This window comes from Protopterus annectens, chromosome 13.part0 (genome assembly GCF_019279795.1).
Source record: "Protopterus annectens isolate FY-2018-M chromosome 13.part0, PAN1.0, whole genome shotgun sequence".
NCBI lineage: Eukaryota > Metazoa > Chordata > Ceratodontiformes > Protopteridae > Protopterus > Protopterus annectens.
In genome coordinates this window covers 646,544,968-646,570,854 of record NC_056747.1, presented here as the reverse complement: position 1 = coordinate 646,570,854, position 25,887 = coordinate 646,544,968, and the positions used below count along the sequence as shown (strand labels likewise).

At 41.3% G+C, this 25,887-nt stretch overlaps 1 protein-coding gene across 2 annotated transcripts in view; it reads left to right on the top strand.

Moving 5' to 3' along the window:
• P2RX5 (purinergic receptor P2X 5) overlaps positions 1 to 25,887 on the top strand; it is a 593,368-nt gene that overhangs the window by 316,388 nt on the left and 251,093 nt on the right. For both annotated transcript variants that reach the window (XM_044054334.1, XM_044054333.1), the window contains exons 4-6: positions 5,861 to 5,936; positions 6,881 to 6,977; positions 16,654 to 16,734. In XM_044054334.1, coding sequence (XP_043910269.1) covers positions 5,861 to 5,936; positions 6,881 to 6,977; positions 16,654 to 16,734 — 254 coding nt within the window. The remainder of the gene's footprint in view (positions 1 to 5,860; positions 5,937 to 6,880; positions 6,978 to 16,653; positions 16,735 to 25,887) is intronic.

Genomic DNA, 25,887 nt, shown 5'->3' with positions numbered 1-25,887 from the left:
AGTCTATTCAGCTGATTCAGTGAGTTGTGATTGCTGTTTCCTGATATCAACATTTATGATTAGCTAATATAATTTTATATGCATAGAGATGGATATCAATAGATGTCCTTCAAGGATGCATCTGCAGTCCTTACAAATGGGTTGTCCTGTCGTCAGGCAGCCCCTCGGTCGGCCGGATTCCAAAGTCTGGGTCTGGCCTCGGCTGGTGTCGCACTTCACCCGACGTCATAGCTGCAGTTATTCGGGTATAAATGCATCAGCCGACGCCATTTTCCTCAGTCTTTCTTGCCGCGTGGCGCCCGAAGCAGAAGCTGTTCGCAAGTGCCGGTCGGTCAGAACCAGAGATTGCTACAAGCCCTGGGATACACAGTCAATATAAAAAAGTCAAGACTGATACCATCTCAGAGAATAACCTTTTTGGGTGCAGAGTTGGACACATCAAAGCAAATGGCATTCCTAACAGTAGAAAAACAGGAGCAGCTACCTCTCTACTTCTTGACATTAACAAAGCAGAACCATCTGACAGCAAGAAAAGTACTGCAAGCCTTGGGCTTCATGGCATCCTGCATAATATTGGTTCCTCATGCCAGACTGCATATGAGAAAACTACAGTGGTACCTAAGGAATTTATGGTCTCAACACAAGCACAGCTTAGAAACCCAGATTCCAATTATTCCATGCCTGAAGCAAGAATTCCTATGGTGGGCTCAGGCTTGTCAATCAAACACAGGATTGCCCTTCCACAGTACTCAACCAAGCCAAACCATCACGACGGACGCCTCAGACCTCGGTTGGGGGGCACACATGCTGGACAAGTGCATACAAGGCTTATGGACTCAAGACCAGCTGCACCTACACATAAATCTAAAGGAAATGCTGGCAGTAAAACTGGCAATTCAGGCATTCAGACCTTTTCTCCAACAAGGTCTATTGATGATAAGGACAGACAACACCACAATTATGTGGTACATCAACAAACAGGGAGGCACACATTCGTATCCTCTTTGCCGGATGGCACTAGACCTCTGGAATATGGCCCTGAGCTACAACATTCAGTTAAAAGCAACTTTTGTACCAGGAAACGAAAACATTCTAGCAGACATATTAAGCAGGACTACCACGGATGCCCACGAATGGATGCTGCATCCGGACATCTTCAAAACCATTACAAGAAAATGGGGGCTTCCAGAAATAGACTTATTTGCATCCCCACGCAATCACCAGCTAAAGAAATTCTGCACAAGGACGTACCACCCACTTGCTTGGAAGGTGGACTCCCTATCCTTCAGTTGGAAAAACCTGACAGCATATGCATTCCCACCACTTCCTTTGATGCACAAGGTGCTATTGAAGATCAAAGAGGACCGTCCAAGGATCATTCTGATAGCTCCAGACTGGCCAAGGCAACATTGGTACCCATTACTGAGGAGCATGTCTCGGGAACAAATATGGCCACTACCCTTGGTTCCCTTGCTGTTAACACAGAACAACTACAACAATCTGCATCCAAACCTGAAAACTCTGCAGCTGACTGCCTGGAACATTGCATAAGACCAATTAACCCTAATTTATCCCAAAGGGTTAAAGACATTATCCTTGAGGCTCGCAGACCCTCAACAAGAAAAAATTATTCAGCAAAATGGAAAAGATATCTCATTTGGAGTACTGCAAAAGGAGAAGATGTGTCACTGGTAAACATAGCCAACATCCTGGAATACTTGGCAGAGCTCTTCCACACAGGCCTGTCCTATTCCTCCATCAAGATTCATGCATCAGCTATTTCAGCAGAATACGACTTGGATCCTCCTGTCTTCTCACATCCTCTGCTCAGACAGTTTCTGAGAGGAATTAAAATGTAAAGCCTCCTAGGAAGCCACCATTACCAGCATGGGACTTGAACTTTGTGCTAGAAAATTGACACTTCCTCCTTTGAACCAGCAGCAACAGCAGAATTACAATACTTATCATGGAAGACTGCTTTCCTGCTGGCAATCACTTCAGCAAGAAGGGTATCTGAACTTCAGGCATTAATGGCTGTACAACCCTTCCTGATCTTCTATCAAGATAGAGTGTCCATGAGAACAAATCCTTCCTTTATGCCTAAGGTGGTCTCCAGAGTTTCTTTAAATCAGGCTATCCACCTACCTACATTCTTCCCCAACCCACAGAGCAGGGGAGAAAGACTGCTGCATATCTTGGATGTACATAGACAATTACGCTACTACCTGGACAGGACCAAGGGCAATAGAAAAACTGACCAGCTACTGGTAGCATATGCAACAGGAAGGGAAGGAAAAGCAATTTCAAAACAGACAATCTCCAAGTGGATAGGAAATTGCATTAGATTTTGTTACTCCTACCATGGAAAGAAAACTCCAGAGAACATCAGGCCTCACTCTACAAGGGCTACAGCCACTACCACAGCCTTCTTACGAGGAGTGGCTACCAAGGACATTTTAGAGGCTGCTACTTGGAGCTCCGTGCATACATTTGCCAAGCATTATAATTTACCTTTATACTCTAGATCCCGAGCAGGTTTTGCCACTGCTGTTTTGCAAGGGATCCTAACTACACCATAATTTTATTTTTCCACCTCCCCCAGTTTGGCTATGGTATTCTACCCATTTGTAAGGACTGCAGATGCATCCTTGAAGGACATAGTACAGTTTTGTACCTACCATAAATGTAGATGTCCGATAAGAATGCATCTGCAGTCAGGATTACCCACCCGCCTTCCCCTCTGTGGTGCTCCTAGGGTATTTGCCCATCTTATAGCTAGCTGGGGGAATCTATTATGGTGTATTTGTTTGTATATATGTACATACATGCTTATTTTTTGTGTTTGCTCTCTACTATTTGGAATCATTGTCATTTATCCAAATTTAGCCTTCCAAGAGGGCACCTGGCATCTGGGGCAAGAAACACTGAGGAAAATGGCATCGGCTGATGCCTTTATACCCGAATCACTGCAGCTATGACGTCGGGTGAAGTGCGACACCAGCCGAGGCCAGACCCAGACTTTGGAATCCGGCCGACCGAGGGGCTGCCTGACGACAGGACAACCCATTTGTAAGGACTGCAGATGCATTCCTATCGGACATCTACATTTACGGTAGGTACAAAACTGTACTTTATACCTACATATAGATGCAGATGTAGATATAGGTAACTGTGTATATCAGAAGTACATTTGTGAATTAATTAGATTCCTGTCCTCCCCTTCAGTACATTTCTCATTCTGGGTTATATCTCCCATCTGTCCCTGGTTTTACAAGATATTTTTGCCCTTTTCTTCATATATTTTTTTTCTGGAAAATTACTGAGGATTTCATTTAGACAGACATGCCAGACATTTAGAGTTCTATACTTCTTACTATTCAGAAAATGTCTGTCAATGCAAAATCTGTTATTCTGTTAACTTTTTAAGGGAATTAGGGTAATATTTAAAAATTGTTCCTGATTTTGGACCTTTGAACCCCCCCCTCCCCCATTAATTGTTTCTAATTCTCGAACAATAATAATATAAACAAAAGTTACTGTTCATCACTAATGGTCTGAAAACGGTAAAAATAACTGTAGAGAAAAAAATAAACAACCATCTAGACCACCACAGAGATAGTTTATTTAAAATAATAAAACTAGATACTATTAAACAATCTGAAGATATAAGGATAAGTGCTTTCAAACTTCCGTTCGTCCTCAGATCCTAAAATGCAACAAATCCAGTTCCTTATTATCACAGCCAACATCCAATCATATCTCTGCCATAAGGCAGCCGCCTCCTTAGAACCAGCCTGTTCAAGCAGATAGCACTGCCTAATATGTTGGCCAATCATAGTTTAATCTCAGGAGCCACTGCCCCTTCAGGATCGTTTCAATGGAATGAGACCATTTAAACCAGGTGGATGATCCACTCGAATGACTTCTATTACACATATCACCTCCTCTCGGATTTACAGGAACAATTTCCAATACAATAAACAAAAACGTATGGTCAGGGTTAGACATAATATGCTGTGAGAGGGTGTTGCTCTGAACTGTATTCTTAATGTCATTGAAATGACGGAGAAGGCATTCTTTAAAAGGTCTGTTGATTTTGCCAGTACAATAACAAGAACAACAGGTACAAGTGGCAGCATAAACCACATTCTGGTATTACAATCGGCATATTTATTGAGCCAATACCTTTTATGAGTATTAGGGTGCATACATTCATTGGTGATGTTAATATTGTTGCAAGCCTTATGTCTGCCTCATGAAAAAGTACCTTTCCGTGAAGGCAGAAACTTTGATGATTTCTTCACATTCTTGCAGCAGACCAGCCATTCGGCATCATTTGAATGACATTAAGAATGTAGTTCAGAGCAATGCCCCCTCACAGCATATTATGTCTAACCCTGACCATGCATTTTTCTTTGTGGTATTGGAAATTGTTACTGAAAATCTGAGAGGAGGTGATATATGTAATAGGACTGAAAGTGCAGAAATTAAATGGATAGGAGACTTATGAGCAGATTGTCCACCTGGTTTAAATGGTCTCATTCCGTTGAAACCGATCCTGAAGGGGTGGCGGTTCCTGAGATGAAACTGTGATTTGCTAACATATTAGGCAGTGCTATCTGCTTGAAAAGGCTGTTTCTAAGGAGCTGGCTGCCTTATGGCAGAAATATGATTGGATGCTAACTGTGATAATAAGGAACTGGATTTGTTTCATTTTAGGATCTGAGGAAGGCCGAAAGGTTGAAAGCCCGTATCCTTATCTCTTTGTATTGTTTATTAGTATCTAGTTTTATTGTTTTATTCTTTTAAATAAATTGTTTCTGTGGTGGTCTAGCCAGTTGTTTGTGTTTTCTTTATAAGTCTTGGACAAAGAAGTTGAGAACTATGTCTGAGTGGACCAGTGTAAAAGGGAACCATGTGCATGACATTTGTGGTACTGGACTGAACTTTTGGCATTACTTCTGTGATGGTGCAGGTGATGTAGCCCCTGTTTTGCATCCATGTATCATTCACTAAAATGTTAGTATTAAAGCTCACAAGTCCAACATTCCCAGTTTAGAAACAAGTATGTTTGTCTCAAAGTAGGAAGTGGACAGCATACATGATAATCTAGGAACAGATTGTGCTTTTTGGGAGCCAGGAATGTGTATGTCATGGTATGGTAACCTTTTGCTGATGGTTAAGTGAAAATATAGCAGGATATATAGACAGGTTTTGGTATTCTGCAAAAATGGTGCATGTGACTTTATGTCTATACTAGGCAGGATTAAGGAGCTCTTGGAGTATCTGTATACAAGCAAGTTAAACACACACACAAACACACTTGAGTGTACACAAACACACTCACACAAAAACACACATGTAGCCACACAGACAGGTGATGAATACCACAGTTTATACTAGTGTTTATTGATTTATTTGTTTGCTTATTTGTTTCATTGCTTGCATTTGTTGACTAGGCAAATTGCCCCTTTTCAGTGGAGAATCAGAGAGAAAAGCTCCATAGCGTGTAAACAGTGTATGTAAGGCAATTCAATTGCAGCAAAGTCAAATACTATAGCACAGCCTCACTCCAGTTAACAGCAGAATATTTCGTATTGCAGCATATGAGACTACATTCCTGTTTGACAGTATGTAATATTTCTAAATACAACATAAATTATTTTAGTAGTACTTCTAGGAACAGCACTTATAAACTGCACTAAAGGTTAACAATAATAAATAGGTACAATTTTCATCACAATCAACAGGTAGACTTTGTATGTGGCATATATAGTCTAAATAATATAAGCACATTATACTATTATTCCAGAGGATGTACTCATGTTGATGTTATTTAAAATCTGTCATTGCTTTTCAGAGTCCGTACATTAAAGAGGCAGCATGCAATAAAAACAGTGACTGTGATGCAGGGGAGGCAGTTTTAACTGGAAATGGTAAGGCATCTTTATCTAAGCACTATTACTCTAATGGAAGTCAAGACAATGCTTTTTTTTAATGGGTGAGAAGAAAATTAAACTGCATTTAAAGTTTCAGAACCATAGAGCAGTGCAGTTCATCGTTATTTTCCCTGTTGGGATTGGATTCTTTAGAAGTGTTTGAACTGAGCACAAGAAGAGTTCTATGAATACAGTCCACCCTATCAACAGTGTTCTGGTTGACTCGGGATGTGTCAAAGAGGGTGTTACAGGCTGAATATGTTTTCCAGATGCACAGACACAGAAATGTTGTTACAGGTCATAAGCAGACTTAGAGCAAAACAACAGAGCAACAAAGAATGGCAGTGATAAGGGGAAGCAGATAAATAATAGAATCACTTCCCAACTGGTTTAAAGGAGAAAAACAGCATTAGCAACAATACCACTTTAGTGGTATATTATGATTCAGCACATATATGTTGTTTTGGTATTATCAAATTTTAACATGGACGTCTCAAACAGAACAGGTAAAAATCTGACATGAAATAAAAATAACAAAATGAAGGCTAACAAAACAATTTCATGCATTCATATATCTTTTAGTCCTGATGATAATTTTTGTAAGGCAAAGCAAGATGTTAAATGGCTTGAATAATATTGTGGTAGAGTACCTCTTGTTTGAAACTTGTGGAGCTAAAAATACAGCAGTTTTGTGAAATGCTTTAAAAGTGTAACATCTGGTGCAGGTCCTATGAATACCTATACAGACTCTATGGAGTAAAAATGGTAGGCTGTGTCTATCTATCTGCAGGAGATTCCTGAGGTTAGTTAGAAACAAAGAATGTTTCTGTACCTGTTAAGTTGTCTCCAATGTTAAATAAACTTGGATTAAAATGAAAAATTATGAATGAGCAAGTGTTGTACCTGCTCTAACTCATTTCTTCCTTTTATGTCATATACAGGTGTTAGAACTGGACGTTGCCTGAAAGAAGAAGAAACTGGGAATAGAACCTGTGAAATACACGCATGGTGTCCTGTGGAAAAAAGAAGCATACCTGAGTAAGATTTCTAATTGTAACAGGTTACGGTAGTATACAGTTGGATTTCATTGTTAATATAGTTCTGCAGGCTATTAAGTGCTGATTCTAACTCAAGGGCCTCTTTATTTATGTGTGCAGAACCTTGTCCCCACATAATACTTAACATCAATATGCAATACTAGGAAATGTTAAAAAAAAAATGCATATATGTGTGTGTGTGTGTATATATATATATATATATATATATATATATATATATATATATATTTATTTGTTGTTGTTCTTTTGGCGTTTCCCAGTTAGGGTTCGCCACAGCGGAACTCCGGTCCGCTAATGATTGGCAGTAGATTTTTATGGTGCCGAAGTGCCAGCTCGACACTCAACCTTCAACGAAGGCACACTCATTCACGCATGTCTTTCGAATGCACTCAACCATGGGGAAGACATGCAGACTCCACACAGAAGGCGCTCCAGCCGGGAATCGAACGGGAGAACCTCTTGCTGTGAGGTGACAATGTTACCGCTGCACCACCGTGGCTTGCATATATATATATATATATATATATATATATATATATATATATGCATATATTATATGTATGTGTGTGTGTGTGTGTGTATATATATATATATATATATATATATATATATATATATATATATGTATATATATGGATCTATGTTGATAAATTGAAAGTACATTTCATTGAAAATCACAATATCTTACTTGCTTTCGTGAAAGTGCATTTTATCAAAAATGCACTGTCGCAAAAAAAAAAAAACTACAAAAAATTAAAAAAATAAAACACTACTCAAGTTTATGTAGGGGGCAAGCCCCCCTGCACCCCCCATGTGGGGGGCTGTGCCCCCACACCCCCCTACTTTAATATTCTCAATCCAAGATCGCACTACAGTGGGGAAAAGAGAATATTCCCTTATCCCCGCTGTACCACAATCTACGCAACAGTTTGCATAGTTGTACAATCAACAGTACAGTTGATGTCAAACTAAATCTACAAGCAAACAACTGTTTGCTTACTTACCTTTCAGCAAAAGTGCATTTTCGACAAAATGCACTTTTGTGAAAGTGAGATAGATTATGTACTTTCGATCATAAGACCAGGATCCGTATATATATATATATATATATATATATCTATATATATAATTATATACACACAAACACGTATATATATATATATATATATATATATATATATATATATATATATATAGTTAGTTAGTTACATGTCAAAATATTGAAACACATTTGAAGTTTTTCGGTGGTGAAAAACACTGAAATAAAATATTGAAAGCACATTTGATTGAATGTTCCATGAATGAATGCTAATTTTTATAGTGTTTGTAAGTAAGAGTGTGCAGGAAAATTAATGTTTGATTACAAAAGGTTATAGTTGTTAGTATGAATATGCGAATGTTTGCAGGTTGGGGTAATGGTTAGGTAAGGGGATAGATTTACTATTTTGCATATTTTGTGTTGTGGGTGTTTTGTGTCCTGTTGTCTTATGTAGTGGTAGTGTTAGGAAGCCCACTTCCCAGCTTACTTGTGTGCTAACCCTAACACTAAACCTTCCCCTAACCCTAACCTTAATCCTGCACATTACGTTGCTAAAAACCCTTTCAGTAACAGTATCACTATCAAGACAGCACTTGATCTTGATTTTGTAGTTGGTGTGTATGATATAATGTAGTTTTCACTTGTATAGAAGTATTACATATTTTGTAATTCAATGTTATGAGATTACGTGGTTTTGTGCTTCCAATTTTTCTTAGATATTTTGAGGTTTGAAATTTTCAGTTTATATATTTCATGACATATATATATATATATATATATATATATATATATATATATATATGTATATATATGTATGTATATATATATATATATATATATATATATATATATATATATGTATGTATTATATATATATATATTGTTTGTATAGTTCCACCAAAGTCCCTTATCCTCAACTTTAGCAAAGTAAATTACTGCATTTGCTATCTGTCCACTCCTTCAGGTGAGGCATCGATACATCATGTTTTAAGCTGAACAAGGAACATAGGGCATAATGACATCAGTTCTAAGGTAATGTGATCTATTCTGCTGCTGTTTTATAGCTACACTGAAAAACGCTGCATTTATAAAATGAAAGCCATCTTGCAAAACTGATATATAATTTTACTAAATAAATGAATATATATATATATATATATATATATATATATATATATATATATATATATATATATCTATACATACATAAGGAACTGCTTAGAAGGTATCTGTTGGCTTTTACTTTGAGTAATGTGTTCATTCTTGCTGCATTGACTGTCAGTCTCCCTTTTGCTCTTTCTTTCTCCTTAAACCTATCCCTTGCTTCCCACATTTCAGACAAATCAAAATAAGCCTTTGAGTATCTTTTCAGAACACCCAATAGCCTAAGTAGTCTTCTTCCAATCTGGACAGCATGCAGAAGGAAAAGAAAAGGAAAACAAAACAAAAAAATGAAAAAAAATACCACTGTTGTACAAAACTAAAAACAAGCAGCTAGAGCTGAAAACCAAAAATCCAAAACTACTAAGCGCTTTCACCCATGTGGTTGATGGGCATCTTCAGGGTACTTGATACTTCATACAGGTGTAATATATATATATATATATATATATATATATATATATATATATATATATATATATGAATCCATTTAATTACACAACGCCCCTGATTGATTAATTAAAATAATTAATGAATGATACATTAATTTATAAAAAAGAACGCTTCCATTGTAATTTTCTGCGATGAACATAGAATATCAATATCATGTAGAATAAGTTAATAGAAAATATATATATTGTATATTGTATGTATTGTCTCAACCTAAAATGACTTAAAAACATGTTTAAAAGTCCAAATATGTGAATATATAAATATAATTTATAAATGTGTAAAAACACATAGATAATCAAAATGAAATAAATTACAGTAAAAATAACCTTAGAGATAGATGTAGAAAACAGATAACAAAGCAAACTAAAAAAATATATAAAAGCAATATATGTGTGTGCACTTCATAGACAGATATGGTACATGGTCCAAAAATGTTAAATATTAAATAAAATAAGATTTCTTTTTCAGAATACTTGTGATAGAAATGTGTTCATTAATGCCTGGTGCAATGTTGGCATTGAGTCTCAACTGCCACAGGCATTCCTTAACTTCAAGTAAGTTCTTGTCATCCCCTCCTTTAGCAACATTGTGAGGTATCCTGTCGATAACAAAAAATATAAATCTTTTGAAATCCTTGCATTTATAACTATGTATATATAAAGAGTTCACCATTTTTTTATTTTTTATATCTCTGTTATGTTCCATTATACGTTCCCTGAGCTTCCTGGTAGTTTTGCCCACATAATAAGCCGAACATGATATGCAAGTAGCCAAATATACCACCATTTTGGTGTTACAATTGCAGAATCCTGGACGCTTTATGGACCTACCAAAATTTTGAACCATTACATAGGGGCCATCATTTATGTATTTACATGTCCTACGGCAACCACATTTGCTCATTTTGGACATTTTATATGATTGATTATTGTTGTAACTCTCCATTAATTCCTTTAGATTGACACCCCTACTGTATGTAATCATTGGAAAGCTGCCTAAAATATCAATAAGTTCTATCTTGTTGGTGAACACACTGCTGCACGTCTCATGTAGTATGTTAACTATTAAGCAAGAACTAGGGTTGTAGGGCAATATAAATGCATCCTTTCTATTCCTGTTTTTAGTACTTGTAGTAGTTGTTAAAGTATTATTTAACCCAAACTTAATAATAGGTTTATAGAGTACAGGAGTAGCTATGGATGCCAGGTGTGCACCCATATATGCTAATTTAGTACTGGCTCAGTTGGAGACCAGAGTATTTTTACTTCTAGATTTTGGCCAAACATAGTGCTTTATTGCAGATACCTGGATGGTATACTTATTTTCTGGAAAGGTAGCAAAGAGGAAATATCAGAGTTCATTTTATTCCTTAACACAACAACTTATTTCCTGACCTTTACAAGTAAAATACACAATAATGATTGTGAATATTTAGATATTATATTTCATTTAAATGTAAATTGATAGACAGGGGTCTTATGACTAGTTCCTTCTAGGAACAGCTGGAACTTGGCCAGACAGCTCCCAAAACTGTGAAGAGAAAATCTTTGGTTCCAGCGTCTGAGCCATCTAAAAACTCTAAAGTGATGGAGCCAAGGAGTTCTGGCTCCGATTCCACTTCTTCTGTCTTGGTGCCATCGGTTTCTTTGGTGCCAAGGCAACCTTCGGTATCGAGACACTCACCAGTTATCGACCCTATTACACCAACTTTGAGGTCTCCTATTTTAGAAAGGAGGAGATCTCCTTCTGTCTCCACCCATTCCTCCAGGACACTTTCAGATGAGCATATTGAGCAGGTGGTAAAGAGGTTGCTCTATGACCTGGCTCTAGCTAAAAAGTTAGCTCTTCCAGACCCAAAGACTTTGGAGCCATCCCATCTCCAGACTACTACTCCTCCTCTGACTACTTTGCTCTCGGAGTTGAACAATTTGGGTCCTTCTGTGTTGGATCCTTTGGTTCCGAGAATTCTTCCTGCTTCCACGGAACTGATAACTCTATCCTCAGCTGCTCAGTCTGGAGCTGAGGGATCTGGGAGCCGACGCTCTCGAGTTGAATCTGAGAGGGATAGTCACCCTGGTTTTTCTTTGGAACCGACCCTCCCTCTCGGTGCTTCGGCTCGACTGACCTCGGTTCCCACATGTGCTTTGGAACCTGTCCCTCCTGCTCAGAGCTGACATTCCATCTCCTCAGACCAGAAGTCGTCTTTGGAGTGGGGTGGAAAGGCCTTTGAAGCAATAGAGAAAACTTTGTCCAGTGTCAAAGGCCTGCCTTTGGACCCAATGTCCCACCAGCAGCCGACAGCAACCTCTTCTCCCCCACCACACCCTCCATGTTGGGAACCAGAGACTCAAGCAGCTCCAATTGGATGTGTCCCCTCTTCTGAGACCTCCCCAGATTATCCCACTGGAGAGATCCCTTGGAAGAGACTTTGTATGAGGAAGCGCATTAACTCATCTGAGTTTGTCATGTCAGACACTGATTTGGATGAGTCAGAAGGGTCCCCTAGATCCCCCTCTGAGGATGTCTGTTTTGCTGACATCCTTGAAATCCTTAGACAGAGAGGTGATTGGAAGACCTCTAACCCTGCTGTGGACAAATGAGTGCACCTTGAGGCCTTTGGTTCCTGACCTTCTGCATCCTGGATGACACCGCCTTATGATCAACTCTTGGGGGTCATATCCCAGAAAGCCTGGACCTCCCCGGACACAGTGGAGCCTGTCCCAAGGAGGCCAAACAAATTTATGATTGCCCCTGAAGATAAGTCCTTTCTTTCTAAGGGAGTTTCTGTGGATGCTATAGTGGTAGCAGTGGGCACAAAAAAGGAGTTGTCTGAGACATCAAATATCCATCCTCCTAATAAAGAGGAAAGTGTACCTTCTCTTCAGCGGCATTTACCTTACAATCGCTGAATTACCTGTCCCATTTTATTAGGAGTTGGGAGATCCCCTTCAGGGTTCAGTAGCTTCAGGATCCACGGACAAGGTATCTGCGCAGCTCTCCACCCTTACATCTATAGCTAACTCCTCCATGAGGCTGATTTCCTATGCAGCTGATAGAGCGAGCAGGGCAGCCGCAGCAGGAATTTCTCTTAGGAGACATTCCTGGATGCATCTATGTAACTTCACGGAATCCTTTAAGTCTTCCTTTACCAACGTCCCCTTTGATGGTTCAACTCTTTTTGGACCACAGGTAAAAGAGACTTTGACCAGGTGCGAGCAGGAAGGGAAAACCTTATCTGCTGTGAGAGTCTGTTTCTCTCTTCCCTCTAGACCCTATCCCAAGGGTCATACAGGAGGGAAAATGTGGTTCCGTAAATCCTGAAAAGGTTTCCCTCAGGCAAAAGGTCAACCCGCCCCTAGAGGCAGAGGGGGGAGGATATAGTGGAAGATGCCGCCCTCATGGCAGAGGAGGTCCGCAACATCAGGGAGAGAGAGATACTTTCTCTAATCGTCCCTTCCATCGCCCCTGAGGGGTTGCCTACTGTCCATCTCTAGAGTCAGTCAGGGGTCGTCTTTCACTGTACCCAAGCGCCTGGCTACAAATTTCCCAAGATCATTGGGTACAAACCATAATATCCAGAGGTTACCTTATTCAATTTGTTTCCGATCCCCCGGTAAAACGGTCTCTGCCACGAAGCACCAACTAATCAGAACCAGGGACGAGACTCTATCCTTGTGCACCAGACTAGGCGTTACAATAAACCTAAAAAGAATCAGCCTTATCTCCATCATAGCACATTGTATTCTTAGGCTCAGAAATAGACTCAACCACCATGACAGCAAAATTGACACCAGAAAGGATAGAATCATTGCACAACCAAGTCAGATCCTTGCTGAAAAAAGACAAAGTACAAGCCAGGATAGTCCTTTGGGTCCTAGGAAATATGGCTTCCACCATTCTCTTAGTTCCCCTAGCCCATCTGCACATGAGAGTACTTCAGTGTCTACTATTTGCACAGTGGTCAATGCAGGATCTCCCCCTGTCTCACCAAATACTCATCACAAACTTCTGCAAAAAGGATCTAACATGGTGGTTAGATATGAATCAACTTCATCTAGGTCGCCCACTTGCCCCCCCTCTACAAAATGCAGTCTTGAGCACGGACACCTCCCAGATTGGGGGGTGGGTGCATTATCTGGGAATGACGGCCCAAGGTATTTGGCAGGATCACGAGAACCACTTGCATATAAATGTTCTGGAGATGAGAGCGGTGCTATAAATGTTGCAAGCACTTCACAGTTCTCTTCCCACTGGGACAATTGTGATTCAATCAGACAACATGTCTGTAGTGTGGTACATAAACAAGCAAGGGGGAACCAAATCTTACCCACTTTATCGAGAGGCTTTAAGAGTATGGAAATGAACAATGGACACTCAGTGCTTTCTGGTAACAACGCACATCTCAGGGAAGTCCAGTGTGATAGCAGACAAACTCAGTCGAGCAATTCTGATGCCTCATGAGTGGTCCCTGAATTCAGAAGTTGCAGAAGAGATTTTTCACAAATGGGGCCAGCCTTGCTGCAGCCTATTCACCACGTACATGAACAACAAATGCAGCAGCTACTTTGCCCTAATTTCCCATCCGGGGATGTCACCCAGGGATGCTCTGGTCCACAGTTGGCCTTCGGGACTCCTATATGCTTTTCCACCCTTTCCTCTCATACCAAACGTGATTCAGAAAGTAAAACTGTTGAAGAGTACCCTAATCTTCATTGCTCCTTACTGGCCTTGCCAAGTCTGATTCCTCTTCCTGTGGCCCTATCTCTTGGAGGAACCATGGATTCTAGAACCATCTCAAGACCTCCTGATCCATCAATCAGGGCAGTTCCATCCTACTATCCAAACCCTGAAATTGACAGCATGGCTGCTCCAGTTCCACAAATAGCCAGGTGTGTTTTCCTTTCCCCTACAGTCAAACACATTATGATTTCTTTACACAAACCTTCCACCAGGAAATTATATTCCAGTAAATGGAAAAGGTTCTCCATTTGGGCAGCAAACCAAGGCATAGATCAGCTCCTATAGAGTCTATCCTGTCCTTCCTGGCATCCATTTTTCATGAAGGAGCTGCAGCTGCTACTATTAGAGTTCAGTTAACTGCCACCTCTAATTATCATTTTGGCTACATGGGAAATCCAATCATGTCCCACTCTTTATGCAAAACCTTTTTGAAAGAAGTCCTCCTTCTCAGACCTCCAATCAGGCAACCACCGGAGCCCTGCAACCTAAACCTAGTTCTTACATCTTTAATTTCTCCACCTTTTGAACCCTCTTCTTCATCGGATCTGAAATTCTTGTCTTGGAAGACATTGTTCTTAGTCGCTATAACATCTGCGAGGAGAGTTTCAGAATTGCAAGCCCTCACCATTCAACCTCCTTACATTGTTTTCCACAAGGATAGAGTCTCACTTAGAACTAATCCTTCCTTTCTTCCCAAGGTATGTTCAGAGCATAATCTCAACACAACTATCAAACTACCAGTTTTCTTCCAAATAATACTAATAAATCAGAATACAGACTACACCAATTGGATGTCCACAGAATTCTCAGGTTTTTCCTGCACAGGACTAAAGAATTTTGAAAATCAGACCAATTGTTTGTTTCCTTTTCAGACAATAATAAAGACTTACCTGTTTCTTAAGATCACTTTGTCTGAATGGCTTTCAGACTGCATTTCATTTGCTTACAAAGCTGCTGGCAAACAATTACCAGTCAAAGTAAAAGGCCATTCAACCAGAGCAGTATCAACTTCATATGCCTTTAGATCTAAACTCCCAATTGATACCATTTGTGCAGCAGCTACTTGGGAAAGACCTTATACTTTTGTCACTCATTACAAATTGGAATTGACCTCCCGGGACAGGTCATCCTTTGGGTTCACTGTGCTGAAGTGTCTCTTCGCTTGAGCCAGCAGGGATAAAGGTGCTAGGGACGCTGTCCCATCCAACAAGAATTACGGTGAGATAGGACTACATAACATAAAGTAGTTATGCACTTACCATAACATTCCATGTTTGTAGTCCATCTTGCCTACATTCTTGCGTCCCACCCTCTTTCCCCTTCCTGTTTCCTGGAGGAACTGGTGGACTATCCATTATGCTGTCTGACCTGGTTGTAGTTGTCTGTCCACCTGGCATGGATAGTAATACAGAGTGTTCTGTTTGTATGTGCATAGTTATTGATAGTTTACTGACTATTATGTAGTTTACTTTCTTGCAAACAAGATCTGGGGAATTGCCATGAGGCACCATGGGATAGGTGTTAGCCTTGAGCCAGTAAAAGCTCTTGAGCTTTAGTATTGGCCGAGTCGGAGATGAGAATCTGCTCCCAACCCATCCAGCAAGAATGTAGGCGAGATGGACTACAAACATGGAACATTATGGTAAGTACATATCTTTTTTTTTGTTTGTTTTTGGCTGATACAGTATGTAGCCTAAAGACTGAGTCTAAAAGACTTGAGTATGTTTCCCACAGCCTGATTCTGATACAGTGTGACTGGGACAAAGTTAACTTAATCACACCAAAGCTGTTGTGCCATGTCACTAAAAACAGATAGCTATACCAAATGAGTTTTACTTGGTTAGTAAGGTGGATTTAGAGGCGATGTCAGCATTACTGTTCTGCTGTCACTAGTCATCTAGTTTAGTGTGCCACTGAGCTGAATGACATTTAATTCCAAGCAGATGGCACTGCTATCTCAGCTGCCTACCTACTGTATGTATTTTGGTGATGTCCCTCCTCTCTAGGATGGTTCACATCCTGGAGAGGTGGGACATCACCAAAAACACATTAGGTCACCAGTGGGCCTGACAGCACTGTTTTTCTCTTAATGCAATACAACTATGACAATGTTCAGTGTGCCTTATTTGTGCAACAGCTGAGAATTTCTAAAGGTTATTTCTAGCACAAGTAGCTGGACATTATTCATTTGTTTTCATTACAGTTGGAAACTGGAAAATATGTGGCACTGTTTAACATAAGCTTTCTGTTTGTGTTTTTCTAGGGTTGCACTTTTGGGACAGGCAGAAAACTTCACTCTTTACATAAAGAATGCTGTTAGATTTCCAAAATTTAATTTCGCAAAGTAAGTAGTTGCTCACATTCTGTTGTTATTTTTCTTTTTCATTAGTAACTTTGTTTGTCCTTTGTCTGACATTCTTACTTCTCACCATACTTGCTGAAGAATTCTGGACAAAGCCAGAAATAATGGTGGGACAAAAGCCCAAAATCAGGGACAATATTTAAGTATTACTCCGATTCATTTAAATAGGTAATAGAGCAACAGATTTAACAATAACAAGCATTTTGTTAAAAATACGATGCATAAAGCTATATTGTCTGGTATTATTGTCTGACTGCAGTCCTCAGTAATTTTTCACAGAATAAAAAATATCTGGGATAGCGCAAAACATGAAGCAAGATTGTGGATGGTTTGCAAAATTAGGGATAGTTGAGAGTTATGCACATATATTATTATAGGTAGAAACTCAGTGCACATGTGAACACCTTCAGTGTAAGATGTTGTGGTCAGCACTGGAGTGTTGCTGTCAATAATACAGGCACACAATGATTACACTTTTGAAATGCAGTGTTTGTAAAACATAGTCAGATTAAGTAGTAGTCCATATTCTGTTCTGAAGGAATGTATGCCTCAAGCATTATGCCTGCTTAACCAGTAAGTTTTTCTCAAGCTAGCTTACTTCCCCCTTTCCAGTCTGCAGGATGATGTTCTGTCAAATGTGTCCTTTCGTCAACTGTCAGAAAGCTGGAACAGCTGAATGAAAATCAGCCTGTTGAACCTTACTTGCTTTCTCAAACTGAGTTTGTGGCACTGTGGGGGTTCAGAGAATTTTCCCTTTTCCAATTGTAGAGACATCTGAGTTGGGATATTGTGTATTTATAATTAGCAGGGGGTGTATGGACATAGACCCCCACATGGGGGTTGCTTGCTACCCTGCAAAAACACTGGCTTACTGTTTTTTTCTTTTGATCCTTCATGGATTGATGTTTATGTGCTTTGACCATTTGGGGTCGATGATGTCAGTGTCAAAATGTCTTCACATTGAAATGTTATCATGCTTCCTTCCAATCATACACCAGTGTTCTTCACTCACCATTATTCATTGCCATGGAAACCCTTGGCTACAGATGTCTGTAGCTCAAGCTGCTTGCTGAATATGTAGAGAATTTCTTGTTTTCTTCAGCTGCCTTCTACCTTGAATATTTGTTTGGGAGTGAAAGTGTGAGTCCAGTCATTTTTAATACAATTCCTGCCGTCCTTTTTCTTATGTTATGCTTCTTTTTCCCTCTTTGGTGTCGAGGGTGTTAGGCCAGCATAAGATGTAATGCTGAAGTATTTATTCTCCAGGTGTGCCTGTGACAGCATTGCTTTAGCGTTTGATGGACATAGGTGGTGCCTCTGCTTTTTAGGAGTAGGACGTAGTACATTCATTTTCTGTGTGTCCATTGATCAGTCATGTCACCAGAAAAAGGAGACAACAGAATTGCAGAATTATTTGTTAAAAAGGGCTGCATTGGGAAATTGCACCAAAACCATATTGGGTCTTCCTTGACTTTCCAGAACCAAGTGATCCAACATCTTTGTGGCCCTGATAGGCCTTAAAAATTAAATCTGTTGTGCACCAGCATCTGCACAGCCCCCCAGCATCAACAGTAGAGGCCCCAGAGGAATCTTCAGTGACTGTAAAAGTAATTCTGTCTTTGCAGTCTTAAGAAGGTTAAATCAGTTAAGCAGGACACACAGGATACTGACAAAAATTTGATCATTCTTATTCATGAGCCTTCTACATTAGAAACCAAGGTGCATGTGCCCTGCCCCACTTCTAGGCCCTTCTTCATCCAAGGATTTGGCCTTCAAATCAATAATGAAAAAACAGCAGAAGTAGTTGTAATAGGTAAGGGCTCAAAGTAGGCTATTTGCTACCTTGTTTACTGTCCACTCACTCCAATATTTGCCAGGCCAGGAGAGTCTGCCAAAAGGCCAGATTCTGTGCTTTTTTGTGGTCCCCAGCATTACCAGTTTTTTTTCCCCATCATCAGTGCCAGTACTCAGATTGCGAACACTAAGACCTTCCTTTGTCAGTTTGACTTCAGGCATCCTGGTATCATATTTCCTGAGACCCTGTCATGATTTGGAACCTGTGTCTCCCCCCATAATGCATAATGTGCTGATTTTCCTGGCAGCTTATATCCACTGACTCTGTATGTGATACTGTATATCCCTTTGTCGGTGGTCTTGGTGTTGACAGTGCAGACCTGTATGGCAGCAATTTTGCTGGTGTCAGCTGTTCAGCCCTTGGGCTGGAATATATAATTTTGACATTAAACTCCATATCTCAGTACTTGGTTCCTCGGTTTTTATTAAGACAGGTCACATTGGCACCAGGTATTACCCAATCAGCATATCAGGCTGCGTAGACCTTTAGATCCCCAACCTGCAACAGCACCCCCCCAGAAGCATTTCCCTTAAGAGGGCATCATCCTGTTTAGATCAGGTTCAAAAATATTCCCCCAAAGAGGTTTTGTAAAGTAGTGGAGAAGAGGAAGTACTTGGTCTCTTCTGTAGGTTCCTAGTAACAGGTTTAAACAAGAGGGAAGGACTCTGAATTGGATGAAAACTTGTATATAATGGAAGAGAAAGGAGGATGGGCTAGAATTCCATCATGCGGGTTCACCTGGCATTCATCCTGTGTAGTTTCACCACTGTTAGAAATCCTGAACTATGCTTCTAGTATGGCCTGGGACAACCTAGACAGAGTAGCCCTAGTACCACACAAGGCAGATCAAATTTTCAGTCGTCTTAGATACTGCACAATCTGGGTGGAGACTCCTAAGTCGTACCTGTTGTTTCTACAGGAGCCCTATGCAAGACACAACACTCCAGAGTCCAGCTGTACATCCTTCAGATAAGCAGCTTAATTTGGTAAGCTTCTGTTTGCGTTCCCAAAGTTTCCCTGTGGGTGCTGAACTGTCTTACTCGCAAGCATGTTTCTAGTGGGATTTATCTTATGAAATACTCAACATGATGGAAGAGTTACAGGATGGAACCCTAAAGGAGAATCCCAAGGTCCAGACAACAGACTCCTTTAATTAACATGAACAGCATTATGGTCCACTTCATGTACAGCGTGTCAGAAGGAGTAACCAGACCTACAAGGTCCAGCAGGCTGAGAGTAACTGACTTTGCAGAGGATATCAAGGTAACCATATTTGATTCCCCTTTCGGGTCCTCTCCAGTTCTGCAAAGAGGTAAAAATCCACATTGAAAACATGAAGGAGCAGGGCAAGACTGTCGTGGCTTTGAGAGTAAAATTTCTTAACAGAAAACAAAGAAACTAGTGCTGGATGTTGTTCCAGTGGTGCCCACAACACAACCTGCAGGTGAATGCATGGAGAGACCAATCCCAAACAAGTTAGTTCCAACCAAAACACCCATGAGAGATGTGCTTAAACATTGTCTTTGGAGACAATGCTCTCACATAAAACTACTGCAATTACCAAAAAGGTTGTCATAAACATACAATACTACACAGTACCTGCCACACACGCTGTAGGGCATACACATATGCTGAGGTCATTAAAAGTAGCTACCCAAAACTCAAAGGCCAGTACACAAAAGACTTTTCACCACTGTAGAGTACGTGGTACATCTGGCATAGGCTGCAGTCATACATAGGCCATAAAACAGATGTACGTACTTACCAACCTGAGAACTTTTCTGCCACCAGTCAGAAAGCCAGCTACTGAATGTTGGTCTTGCAGTTCCCAGCATCAACAACTTCATTTTTTCAGATAAGTGCCCAAGTGGGGAATTTTCTCTTTGTTCCTTTTTGGTATGTCATCCGGGAAGGACAAGTGCCAGTGTGGAAGACAAATTCCACATAAGGACAGCCATACCCAGTGTCTCTTCTGCCTAGGCCCCAACCACGACCATAGGTCATGTAGTATTTGCCAATCATTTGTTCCAAAGACCCTTAGAAGCAGGTTTAATTCCCTAGCCTTGTATTTGGAAAAAATGTTTGAAACTTTTAACTAAACATATGGAAGGTACCCTGGGGTCCGATACCAAGCCTCTGAACCGTAAGGCCAAAAAAGCTAGGCCTACCCCTTCAGCTGCACCTCTGCCATCCCATGTTCCTCCTGAGGCACTCGTCAACCTGGAGGTAGATGGGATCTCTGGCTCGGAGTCACAGGCTGAAACTATTTCTGAGGTCACCTTGCATTCAACTGCTAGAGGTTGAGCAGATGTCTGACTTGGATGTTGAGAGGGAACCAAGGTTTGACTGCAATGAGGGCCCTAGGGGGTTAGCTCGGAGCTCTGCATCTGAAGTACCGGAGTCTGCGCTGTCCAATGCTAGGCCAGTGTCCAGCCCTCCTACCCTTTAAAAAACAGTGTCTCCAGCTAAGAAAAAGCAACAGACAAAACATTTATCTGCTTCTAAAGAGGCCCCTTCTGAATGGCATACCTTTTCCAAAAACCTTTTTCAGTCCTTCATGGCCCTTAAACAGGCCTCATCATTCTTTCCTCCTTGCCAGGCCCTCAGCCCTGTCAGAAAAGAGTTAGGGATCCTGAATCATCAGAGGAATCATCTTCTGAAGAAGAGGAATCCTTAGATTACTCAACCCAGATAACCTCTCCTTTAGAATATGTTTCACCAGAAGAAGAGTCTGTAGGCACTGAGTCCCCCATGGAAGAAATTTCCTTTGGGGAAATCATTTTGAAATTGGGGGAGCACTTTAAATGGGATACCACCCAAATTTCAGATATTCAAAAAAGGTACTACCAATTACTACAAATGGATTTACCTAGTTCTTCTACAGTTCCACCTGTCCATCTTGGACAGGTGAAACTGTAGAAGAACTTCTTGGATTCATTTCACAATGCCTGTCAAAATCCAGACTCTCAGGCCCCAGCCCCTAAGAAGCCTGATTACTTTCATAAAGTCCCTGAAGATTGTAATTTCCTTTTCAAATGTCCTGCAGCAGACCCAGCAGTTATCTCAGTTGCTACTGACAAGCCCTCCAGGATGCTCCCTTCTAACTCCCTGTTACCTTTTGACATGGAAAGTAGAACCATGGAAAGATTAGGTAAAAAGACCTATACTTCAGCAATTTTAGCTTTCAGGGCTATAAACTACCAGACTCACATGACTAAATATTCTCTAGAATTATTTTCACAGGCTACTGCTGCCATCTCAGACCTCCCTGAGTCAGACGGTAAAACCTTAGCCCTGTCCCATTTGGGAGCCACCTTTCAAGTGGCCAAGCATCCCATAAAATGCAGCTATGACACTGCTGAGGCCTGTGCCAGGGCAGATGCAGCTGGGTCTGTGCTTAGAAGGTTTTCCTGGCTCATACTGCAACCACATCAGGATGATTGTAGATCCAAACTGATGGATGCTCCCCTTAATAACTCTTCTCTGTTTGGCCCTGCTACTGTGTCACTTTTCAAGTCCCTACAAGAAAAGACCAAGTAACTCAAGGAGTTAAAACATCTTCTAGTTTAACCAGTTCCAAGATTACAGAAGAACGTCCCCTCAAACCCTGTCTTTGTCCATAGTCGCTGCCAGCACCAGAGCAGTAAGCCTTCTAGGAGAGGAAAGAGAGCTCAGAGGATCAGGGCCCCTCAAAACCCTCCTCAACAAAAGCAGTCCTTTTCTGACAGAGCAGGGAGTCTGTGACTACCCTGCTTTTGCCCCCCTCCATCTCTCAAAAGCTCTCAGGGTGTGGGAAAGCATTACCCAAGACAACTGGGTCCTTTCAGTCATAAGGAATTGATATTTTATGGTTTGGCTATCCACTCCCATCTTTTGGGGTGTCCCTCAACCACCCCAGAGATCAGCTATATCTCTTCTCAAACCTCCTCTCAGACCTCTGCTTACAGGGCTCCATTCAAAAAGTCTCTGTCAGTTCCAAGGGAAAAGGATTCTATTCAAGGAATGTTCCTGGTGCTCAGCACGGATGGCCCCTGGAGGCCAATTCTAGACTTGTCCCACCTCAAGACATTCTTAAAGGTCCCTTCCTTCAGAATACTTACTCTCCAGACCATTTTCCCTCTGCTCCTCCCACAGAGTTGCATGGCATCTCTTGACATAAAGGATGCCTATCTGCACATCCATAGCCACCTAAATGTCAGGAAATACCTGCATTTTTTCTGTGGGTTCCTGGCATTTTCAGTTCTCTGCATTGCCATTTTGCTTCTCTACTGCTCCAAGAGTTTTCACCAAATGCTTGGCTCCGGTCACTGCCTATTGCAGACTACTAGGAATCCAGATATTTCCATACCTGGATGACTTACTCCTACAGGCACTGAGTCTACAGATCCTGCAACACAACCTCCACACCACCATTTCCCTACTGGGAAACCTGGAGTTCACTATAAACTACAAGAAAAAATCTACCTCATCTCCAAACCAAGACCACATGTTCCTTGGATGCAGAATATCTCTACCACCACAAAAAGCAGAGGATCTTCACATTTTCTTCCTGTCTCTTCTGTCTTTACACCACATCAGTGCTAAGGAATTCCTCAGAGTACTAGGGTTCATGGCCTCTACCAATTCCATGGTGACTCTGGCAAGTCTACACATGAGGAAGCTTCAGTGGTTCCTCTGATCTGTCTGGACCCAACATTCACATCCTCTAGAATTCCCATCCCCCTAATCTCATGCTTGAAAAAGGAAATTATCTGGTGGTTTCAACATGTAAGCCTAAATTCATGACTTCCTCTCCACCCTCTGGATCTAGTCCAGGAAATTTACAAAGATGCCTCAGACATGGGCTGGGATGCGGCTATGAGAAAATACACTGACCAAGGAAAGTGGTCCTCCTCCCAGAAAAGGGAACACATCAACATAAAGTAAATGAGAGCATTGCTCCTGGCCCTTCAAACCTTCAGACCACATTTTCTGCCTAGGCCCACTGATGTTGTTCACAGACAACATGACTGTGCTCTGGTATGTAAAGAAGCAAGGGGGGGGGGGGACCAGATCCTACCACCTTTGCAAGTTGGCCTTACTAGTAGGACTTCCTGAAAAAACACAACATGACCATTCAGGCAGTTTACATCTCCTCTGAAAGAAATCTTTGGGCAGACTCACTGATCAGATCCTGGAGTCAATCCCATGAATGGATGCTTCACAGGGATGTGTTCCTGGACATAGTCCACCAATGGGGTACTCCAAAAGTAGACCTATTTGCCTCCACTCTGAAGAGACAACGCCCAAGATTTTTTGCCAAAATCCCATGTCCTCTAGCTTGGAAAGTGGATGCTCCTTCTCATGGAAGGGGATGTTTTTCTATGCATTCCCTCCCCTTCCTCTAATACCAAAAGTCCTGCTCAAAATCAGGCAGGACCAACCAGAAATCTTGCTGGTGACTCACTTTTGGCCAAGACAGCACTGTTTTCCCCTTCTACCTTCAACTAGCCCAGGGCAATCACCAGAAGTTGCCCCACAGAGTGGACTTTCTCACACAGAACAAAGGATCCCTAGTTCACCCCCACCTATCGACTTTTCAGTTGACTTTGTGGGTGATATATTTCTAACTCTTTTCAGACAGCTTTTTTCTGAAGACAGGCTCAGGGTTTTGCAGGAGGATGGAAAACCCAGCACTAGAAAATCATAAATCATATGTTTCTAAATGGAAAAGATTTTCATAATGGTGCCAATCTGAGGATCAGAATCCATTACTGTGGAAATTCAAGTGGTTTTATCCTACTTGTGTGAGTTGCTCAATACTGGCTTGTCTTAGTCATCAGTCAAAGCACACATCAGCCATATCTCAAAACACATGTCTGACCTTATCTCCTCCCCTTGCCTCTAGCTTCAAGGTGAAGCAGTTCCTTAAAGGCGTCCTCCACATCAGACCTCCCAAGAAACCCATCCCTCCTTCCTGGGACTTCAACTTTGTACTGGAGAAATTGACTCTGCCCCCCTTTGAACCAGCAGTGTCCACTTCCCTGAAGCATTGCACTGGAAAATGGTCTTGCTGGTTGCCTTGACCTCGGCTAGAGGGGTGTCAGAAGTCCAAGCCCTGATGGCTATTTCCCCCTTTCTAGTCTTCCAAAAGGATAGGGTGTCTCTGAGGACTAACCCATCTTTCATGCCAAAAGTGGTTGACGAACTCTATCTCAACCAATCCGTCTAAGTCCCCATCTTTTTCCCACCTCTCAAAACCATAGTGAGAGGATCCTACACTCCTTGGATGTTCACAGATGACTGAGATGCTACCTGGACAAGACTAAACCCTTCAGGAAACCTGTCCAGCTCTTCATTAATTTCCATCCCAGAGCACTGGGTCTCCCTGCTTCCAAGCAGACCATATTGTCCTGGATCTCTAAAACCATTTCCTTTTGTTACACTAACCATTGAAGGACTCTTTCCTCCCCTGTTAAGGCCCACTCTACCTGAGCCTTGGCTTCTTTCAGGGCCTTCTTCAAAGGTCTGGATAACACTGAATTCTTGAAGCAGCCACCTGGTCTACCATTCACACCTTCACCAAACATTATAAACTGGATTCTATCTCCAGATCCAGAACTGGTTTTGCCAGAGCCATCCTCCATTGCTTCATTGAAACCTCCGCTACTGCAGCCTCCTTCGTTCTCTCTTGGCTTTGGCACTCTCCCTCAAATACAAAATACTGCAGCAAGTGAATAGAAGGACATAGAAAAGTTGTGTAAAATCTTGCCATAACCATAGATGTCCTTCTCTTCACTGCTGCAGTATTGTATTCCTCCCGTCTTCCCCACTGGACTCTTATTTTTCCTGGATACACACACACACACACACACACACACACACACACACACACACACACACACACACACACACACACACACCACTTTATCCTTAGTCAGCCTTTCCTCCTAGGGTATTCAGTTCTGAGGTTGGTATGTGCATACATCCATTTTATGGCCTACGTACGACTGCAGCCTACGCCAGACTTACCACATACCCTACAGTGGTGAAAAGTCTTTTGTTTACTGGCTGAAGCCAGGCGCCATCTGGCAGGGATATCCCTCAAGTGAAGAATACTGCAGCAGTGAAGAGAAGGACATGCATGGTTATGGTAAGAGTTTACACAAGTTTTCTTTTTAAGATAATTTACAGGGTTAGGATCATGGTTAGGATTAGCAGGTCACCCCCTCACACCATTTTACTGTAATACTTGGCAACTCTAACCCTAAGCTTGCCCCGTCCCTAACCCTAAGTTTCAC